This window comes from Belonocnema kinseyi, chromosome 6 (genome assembly GCF_010883055.1).
Source record: "Belonocnema kinseyi isolate 2016_QV_RU_SX_M_011 chromosome 6, B_treatae_v1, whole genome shotgun sequence".
Taxonomy (NCBI): domain Eukaryota; kingdom Metazoa; phylum Arthropoda; class Insecta; order Hymenoptera; family Cynipidae; genus Belonocnema; species Belonocnema kinseyi.
The window spans coordinates 63,763,137-63,771,128 of record NC_046662.1 but is presented as its reverse complement, the minus strand read 5'-3'; the positions used below and the strand labels follow the sequence as shown (position 1 = coordinate 63,771,128).

General features: G+C 28.9%; 1 protein-coding gene across 1 annotated transcript in view; it reads right to left on the bottom strand.

Moving 5' to 3' along the window:
• The window catches only part of LOC117175423 (hydrocephalus-inducing protein homolog), a 195,245-nt gene that overhangs the window by 59,556 nt on the left and 127,697 nt on the right, over window positions 1–7,992 (bottom strand). Inside the window, exons 43-49 of the mRNA XM_033365130.1 lie at window positions 6,229–6,361; window positions 6,054–6,164; window positions 5,654–5,896; window positions 4,465–4,688; window positions 4,257–4,383; window positions 1,703–1,839; window positions 1,359–1,583 (exon numbers count right to left, since the gene is read on the bottom strand). Of these exons, the coding sequence (XP_033221021.1) occupies window positions 1,359–1,583; window positions 1,703–1,839; window positions 4,257–4,383; window positions 4,465–4,688; window positions 5,654–5,896; window positions 6,054–6,164; window positions 6,229–6,361 (1,200 nt within the window). The remainder of the gene's footprint in view (window positions 1–1,358; window positions 1,584–1,702; window positions 1,840–4,256; window positions 4,384–4,464; window positions 4,689–5,653; window positions 5,897–6,053; window positions 6,165–6,228; window positions 6,362–7,992) is intronic.

The following is a 7,992-nucleotide window of genomic DNA, read 5'->3' as shown; positions in this document are numbered from 1 at the left end:
ATAATGATTTAGAATTTAAATGATTTCAATATATTTAAAACTATTTCAAATATTTCAAAGAAATTCAAAAGGGGTTAAACGATTTTAAGGGATTTATATTGACAACATATTTCAAAAACACTGGAACTTTGATTTACGCAATCCGGATTTACTACAGTCCGAGATTTGACTCTGCGGCCGTTTCTCGATGCGGGGAACGCGGGAGGCGCTGCACAGTAAAGCGTGACAAAAAGCGGGAGGGTGCACTCTCCGCGCGTTAGTTGCATCAGGTTGCATCATGCATTCAAATACAACAGAAATGATTCACTCGGCCCTTCCTGTTAACGTACGGATGGTCTGGATTTACGATCAAGGCCACTACAAGAGATGCTTGAAACCGTTCTTAATTCCGAATTCCAGTGGATTTTAATGGATGAGCAGATTTGAAGAAATCAAGGAAATCTACAGATTTCTTCTGTGTAAAGTATATTTGTAATGATTACCCCATAATCCTGTTAAATATAGGGTGTCCCAAAAGTCCCGTAACAGCTGAATAGTTCTTTAGACAAGGTATTTTTCAGGGAGGACAAAGTCATTCTTTAATTAAATTTCAGCAAGAAATTCAATGGTGACTAATTTTTATCTTGACGATGCCGTTCAAGGTTTTTTCGAGGTCATATTTTTTCAATTGACCCCCCCCCCCCTTTTTCATCGGCAATCGATAAAGCGGGAAATTCTACTTTAAAATATGTACCTAGGTCATAGGTAAATTGTAACCTTGAAGGTCACTCAAAGGTCATTTAAGGTTACCTTCAAGGTTTTTTCAATGTCAATTTTTTTAAAAATAGAAACCCCTTCTTTTATATCAGCAATAGATAGAACTATAAATTTTACGTTTGTATATGTACTCAGGTTATAGGTCCACTTTGACCTTGACTCGGAGGTATGCAGACCTTCTTTAAGTTTAAATGAACTTAGAGTGACCTTCAAGGTTACAATGCACGTATGACTTGTAACATATTTGAACGTAACATTTCCAACTCTATCGATTGTCGATGTTTAAAGAGGGGGTTCCATTAAAAAAAGGTGACCTTGAAAAAAACTTGAAGGTTATCGTCAATATCGAAATAATCATGAAAAATTAATAGGAAATTAATTATAGCCCCATATTAATTTTCCTATAATATTTTTCGCAAAGGTAGTTTTTTTGCATGAACGACGCTTTTATCTTTGTAATATTATTAATAATTAATAACGATGTAACATTACTCAATAACTCAGGCCTGCCCAGTTATTTTTTGAGAATCTCAGATCTGATTGTATATCAATTTATATTAGGTTAAAGCATCATGTTATTTGTTTATATTAAAATAACTTGCAATTTTGGTCTTTCATGTCTTGGCGATTTCTTATCCCTTTTTGATATGAGGTCGAAATCTTTTTTCTTTCCCTTCGTGGAGTGCAATGGAGATTTTAGCCCTGGTGATGAAACTGTAAAATGAAGCGTGAATTTCCCGGTATTTTCGACATTCAGGTACATTATTTTTCGCTTGTGAATTCCAACTGTTCCAAAATTCAATTCTGGGAATGGATGAAGACGAAATCTACCAAATATGTGAATTATAAAATCTTCAAAATAAAACATCTGCTAACTGCTCACAATAGTGAGTATGAATTTATAATTCTGTAAAGTATTGAATTTAACCCAAAGGATTTAAAATACCTTGTATAATAAGCGACAACAGATACCGTCAATGGAACTTCTGCAACCATTGAACTTTTTCTAAAAGTGTCAAATAAATAACACTTAAGTATCGGGGCATTTTTTAAAACAATTTCCTTACGTGGCTTAAACAAAACCTGCACTTGGGAATAATTATGACCATATAGTGAGTTATACTTTTAATAACATCAAAAAAAACATACAATATGGGGCCGTTCAAAAACTAGTTCAAGAACAATTTTTTTGAATTACTTAAAAAAATATAAATTTAATAAAAATAAAATAAAATAAATATAATATAATACATATAAATAATATTTGACGAGCGAAGTATTTAAATACACTCATGTAGAAAATTATGGAGGAACTATTCGGGGCCAGGATAGACCGTCCTGACCGCTAATGTGGTGTTGTCAAGACGGTATATTATGGTGCTGAGGAGAAGTGAAACGTTTTCTTATCGAAAAATGTACCTCATTAGGCCCCGAAAAGACTGACTACATGTTGAGAAAAAAACTAATTTCTTTTCAGAGTTTATTTTCAATTTTTGATATTTTAAAAAACCCTGGCTCTTTTTTTAATTATACCAAAAATATTTGAATGAGACACAGAAATTTCTTTGATTCTCTTTGACTTGTTTAAACTCCCGGTTTTTTTGAAAATATGCAAAAAAATGTTTTGGTTTTATAATTAGAAATTTTTAGCCAAGGCGGGCTAGCCAGCTTCTGATTGGGGCCCGAAAAAATTGTCTAGATTAGACAGTCTAGAGAATGCCCCAACTAGACCGAATTGACTATCTTAACCCTGTTCCCCTCTTTCTCCATTAAAAAGAAAGTTTTCTTTTTTCCCTGTGATTAAGGAATTTCTTCTTTTTCTTATTTTTTCGTTTAAGTGTGAACTAAATTCATAGAACCCAAAAGAGAAAATACAAATATTTTGTGTTGAAAGTTAATTCCTTTTAGTTAAAATGTCTACTATTATATTCAAGGTTGATAATTCAACAGTTTTTGTTAAATTCCACTATTTGGTGAAAGGCTGAATTATTTTGTTAAAAAATCGTTTCTTTTCAGTTCAAAATTAATTTTCTTCATTGAAAATTTAATGAATCCATTTTGGGAATGAAATTGATCGTCTTCAGTTGAACATACAACTTTGGATTTGTTAATTGAAGATTGAATTATTTTTTAAAGAGTTCAATGACTTTCTTAGAAAATAAGTTTATTTGTTTCAATATTGAATTATTTTGTGAAAAAATAGCAGGACGAATATTTCATCCAAAAAGATGAATTTTCAAACAAAGTAATTAAATATTCAACAAATTGTTGAATTTTCATCCTAAAAAGATGAATCTTCTACCAAATAGTTGACCTTTTGATTATTTTGGTTAAAAATCATAACCTTTTCGGTAGAAATGTAAGCTCTTTTGTTGAAAATTCATCTTTTTGGATAAAAAGATCGTACTTTTCCCTAGAAAATTCAACTGTTCACTAAAAAATTCTATTTCTCTGCTTGAAAAGTTAACTATTTCGTTAAAAATTGACCTATTTTGTTTACAATTCTTCTCTTTGCTGTAAAAGGTAATTTATTTGGTTAAAACCTTATCTTTATAAGTTGAAATTGCCATTATTTTTTTGAAAGTAGATTTATTTTGTTAATAATTTAACTATTTTGGTTAAAATTGGTCTTTTTTATGAAAAATTCATCCATTTGGAGAGAAAATTCAACCATCTTCTTAAAAATTCCAGAATTTTGGGACTTTTCTTCTATTGCCTACGAAATTCAACTGTCTTTTAAAATATTCTTGTCGTTTTTTCTTGAAAATTCAACTATTTGGTTAATAAAGGAATTATTTTGTTAAAAATTTGTCTTTTTGGATAGAAAATTCGTCCTTTTGTTCCAAAGGTCAATTATTTGGTTAAATATTTATCATTGAAGGTTGAAATTTGAACTATTTTTTCGAAAATTTGATTATTTTATTGAAAATTTTACTAGTATGGTTAGAAGTAACCTTTTTTTATTCGAAAGATAAGCTCATTTGTTAAAAATTCCTCTTTTTTTATAGAAAATTCGTCATTTTGGATCAATAATTTAATTCTCTTCTAACAAATTATCGAGTTCTTAACATGAACATTAAACTATTTTGTTAAAAATGGGACTATTTTCTTGAATATTTGTACTTTCTCTTGAAAGTTCAACTATTTGGTTGAAAATTTACCTTCGTAGGTACAAAATTTAACGATTTTCTGAAAAAGTAATATTTTTTATTTAAAAATTTAACTATTTGGTTGCAAAGTGATCTTTTTTGGTGAAAAATTGATCTTTTCGGGTTCAAAAGTCAACTGTTTTCTGAAGCATTCTACTGTTCAGCTTGGAAAACCAACTCGTTTGTTTTAACTTCATCTTTATTGTTGAAAATTCAATTATTTTGTCAAAAATGCAATATATTTATATGTTCTTTATTTTATTTCAAGGCTTTATAAAATCAAAATCGAATAAAAAATGTTTTTGAACGGCTGCAATGATAAATTTAGCAAATATAAAATATTGTACTCACATTGACTGTAACCGTTTTTTCAGGTAAAATGGAATCTGCATCTGGACTAATATCGAAGTATCCAGCTTTACCTTTCGATAAATTAGAATCTATTTTGCTTAATACCTCATCAGGTTCAAGTTGAACTCTAGATAATTATAATATTATTTATCATTACAAAATCCAATTCGAATTTTTGAGATAAGAATTATGATATTAAATAACGTACGCATATTTAATTTCATAAGGACCCCTATTTTTTATAGTAAACTTTTCATTTGTCATCGAATCGACTTTAACACTTTTCAGGTCGATAGGATTTGCATAATTTACATCAACAGAAACGTCGTAAATTTCAGCAGTCACTGTGATAACTTCTGTCAGAAGTGGCTCTGAATCATCTTGCCTCAAAAATACTTCAAAATTCAAAGTATTTTCTTCTAAGAGGCCCACCTATAATATTTTTAAAGGAATTGGTATTATTATCAGGGATAGTTACTATCGATCAAGTTATCTCATTAGCGAATATAAAATACTTAACTTCATTTTTAGACTAGAAGGAAAATAAATTTTCAAAAGATTAAAATTAATTTTTTCTGAAAAAAGATCTACTCTCGTCGCTCCACTGGGAATTGAACCACAGAAATTCTGAATGCTGTTCGGGTGCTTTCCCATTAAGCTGTTAGAGAGATCAAAAGAAGAATCCTTTTTTCAGAAATGTACAGTATTTTAAGCCAGGTGTTACATTTACGATACAAGTGATTTTTAAGCAATCTGTATAATCATCAGAGATATTTACTATCGATCAGTGTAGATATGTTTTTCACAACCGTGAAAATAGAAATCAAAATATCGATTAAGTTAACTCTTCCAAATAAATTTGTTTGGAAAAGGATCTATTCTCGTCTCTCCACAGAGAATGAGATAGCGTATATTTCTGAAAAAGGATTCTTCTTTTGATCTATCTGATAGCTTAATGAGAAAGCACCCGACCGGCATTTAGAATGTCTAGTTCGATTCCCTGTAGAGCGACTAGAGTAGATCTTTCCTTAAAAAAATCCAATTTTAAACCTTAACAAATTTATTTTCCATCTAGTGTAAAAATTACGGTGAAAAAGATATCTACACTGATCGATGGTAACTATCTTTAATCATAACACAAATTTTTTTAAATTAATCTCATCAGAAGTGCAACATCCAGCTTCAGATAGTGTATATTTCTGAAAAAGGATTCTTCTTTTGATCTTTCTAATAGCTTAATGAGAAGGTAACCAAAACCGGCATTCGGAATTTTTGTAATTCGATTCCCAGTGGAGCAACGAGAGTAGATATTTTCAAGAAAAAATATAATTGAGTAATATTTTTATCAAAAAATAATTCCCACAGAGAGTTTTTAAAAATAATATTATTTTTCGTGCCTTTGATGCATGCAATGTAACATCAACGGTTCCAGACTCTTTTGGTTTGATTGAACCGCGACTAGTTGAAAAGGCAATTTGGGAATTCAGGTCTTCAATCGTTTTCAAAACCCAAAAAATTGAAATCGTAGATTTATTGTGAATCCTTACAGTCTGCTTCTCTTCTCTGTAGAGTAAAACTCTATCGAAATTTATATTATTGTCTTCCAATTCAACGTCCACTTTTGTACCATTGCATCGAAGCTGCAAATTTATATAACTGTTATTTTCCAATTTATTTTGACATTTTATAAATAATTGTCGTATAAATAATTTATGAGGCAGTTAAATAACCCATTTTAAAAAAAGAAGGTTTTGGGAATAAAAATAAACAAACATAAAAAAATTGTTTTTATATCACCTCTATAGAATGCACTTCTGGATTTTCACTTATGTTTAGTATTAATCGAGCAGAATTAGTTCCAAGTTTCGAGGCACCTGCCGACAATTCGACAATGCAAGTCTCTTCAGGCTAAAAGTTTTACGTACTAAATCAGAAATATCTCAAATTTTTTTTTTATATTATATCAAAGTACCTTTATATAAACAGGTTGCTCGGACTGAATACTGAATGCATTGGTGTTATCTCCTTTCAGAGAAAACGAAAGTTGGGCCGGTATAAGAGAAATGTTGTTAAATTTAAACTGTACATTTTTACGATGTTGTTTTCTAAAAAAAGTTAGTTAAAATAAAGCTATAAATATTATTAATTTATTTTCAGGTTATTAAGTAAAAACAGGGTTGCTATGGGTAAAAGAATTCCAGAAAGTCAAGGAATGCCAGGGAAAATCTAATGGTGTCAGGAAATTAGCAATTAACTGAATTTCAATAATTATTTTGTGGAAAATTCAACAATCTTTTTCATTATTCATTTTATGTAAAAATTGAACTTCTTTATTGAAAAATCATCCATTTTTGTAGAAATTTCATCTTTTATGTTTAAATAAAAAATTAAAATTTTTGGCTTGAAAATTAATCAGGTTTGGATGCGGATTTAACTGGTTTTTGTTAAGAATTCACATTTTATGGTTAAAAATTCAACCACTTACTTGAAAGTAGAACTACTTTATTAAGAAAAATTGGTTTGGTTGATGATTCATCATTTTAGTTGAAACAGCTTTTTTTTGGTCTAAAATCAAATCGTATTGTGGAAAATTATTATTTTTAGGTTTAAAATTATTTTTGTAATTTAAAATTAAATTATTCTATGTTTTGTTAAAAATTTATCTTCTTCAATATCTTGGGGACCAATTATTCTCTTCAGAATTAATTTCTTGGGTTAAAAATTTAACTATCATGTTAAAATTTGTTTGTTTTTTTTTTCATTTCAAATACTTGGTGGAAAATTCATGTATTTTGTAAAAATTAATCTTTTTTGATAGAAAATTAATTTTATTATTTAAAAATTGATATTTTTGGGTGAAAATTTCTTTCTTTCATTAAAAACCATATATTTTGCATTGAAAATTATTTCTTTAACTGAAATTTTAACTATTCCATTTTTGACTAAAATTGATTTTTTTTGTATAGAAACTTAATTTTATTGGTTAAAAATTAGTTGGGAATATATCTTTGGCTTAAAAATTCATTCCACTGATCGAAAATTTTACTATTTTTTGAAAAAAATATTATTTTTTTGTATTGTTTTAAATTTCTTTTTCTAGCTGAAAATTTAACAGTTCTATTTTTAGATGCATCTTTTTAATTGAAAATTCATATATTTTAATGATTTCATTGACGATGTATTTTATTCGGATAAAACTTAATTTACTGAAAATTAATCTAATTGATTTTTGGTTAAACATTCATTTCGTTAACTGAAAATTTCATTTTTTTATGATTTATATTTTTTTGAGTCTAAATTCATGTATTTTGTTGGTTTGTCTATTTTTAGTAGAAAATCATTCTTTTGGGTTAATAATTTAAATATTTGTTAAATTTTGTTTTAGTTGAAATTTAATTTCTGGAACTTAAAATATAACTATTCCATTTTTATTAAAGACCATTTTTTTTATCTGAAAAAAGTTTCTTGGTTGAAAATTTAACAATTTTCAAAATTCATCTTTTTAGGATTTCGTAGACCCTAGCAGAAATCCTTATAATTTCAGTCAGGTGTTCTTCCGCCAAGCCGTCCGTCTATCGTACTTTTTCCGCAGGAGGGGATATTATGGGAGGGATGGTAGGGGAAAGAATGAGAGTGGCAGTAGGGATGAGGGGAAATTAGGAAAGGGGAAATAATGGAAATGAGGGGCATTGATGGACGCAGAAGTATAAAAAGCGAGGGAAAATGAGGGGAGGGG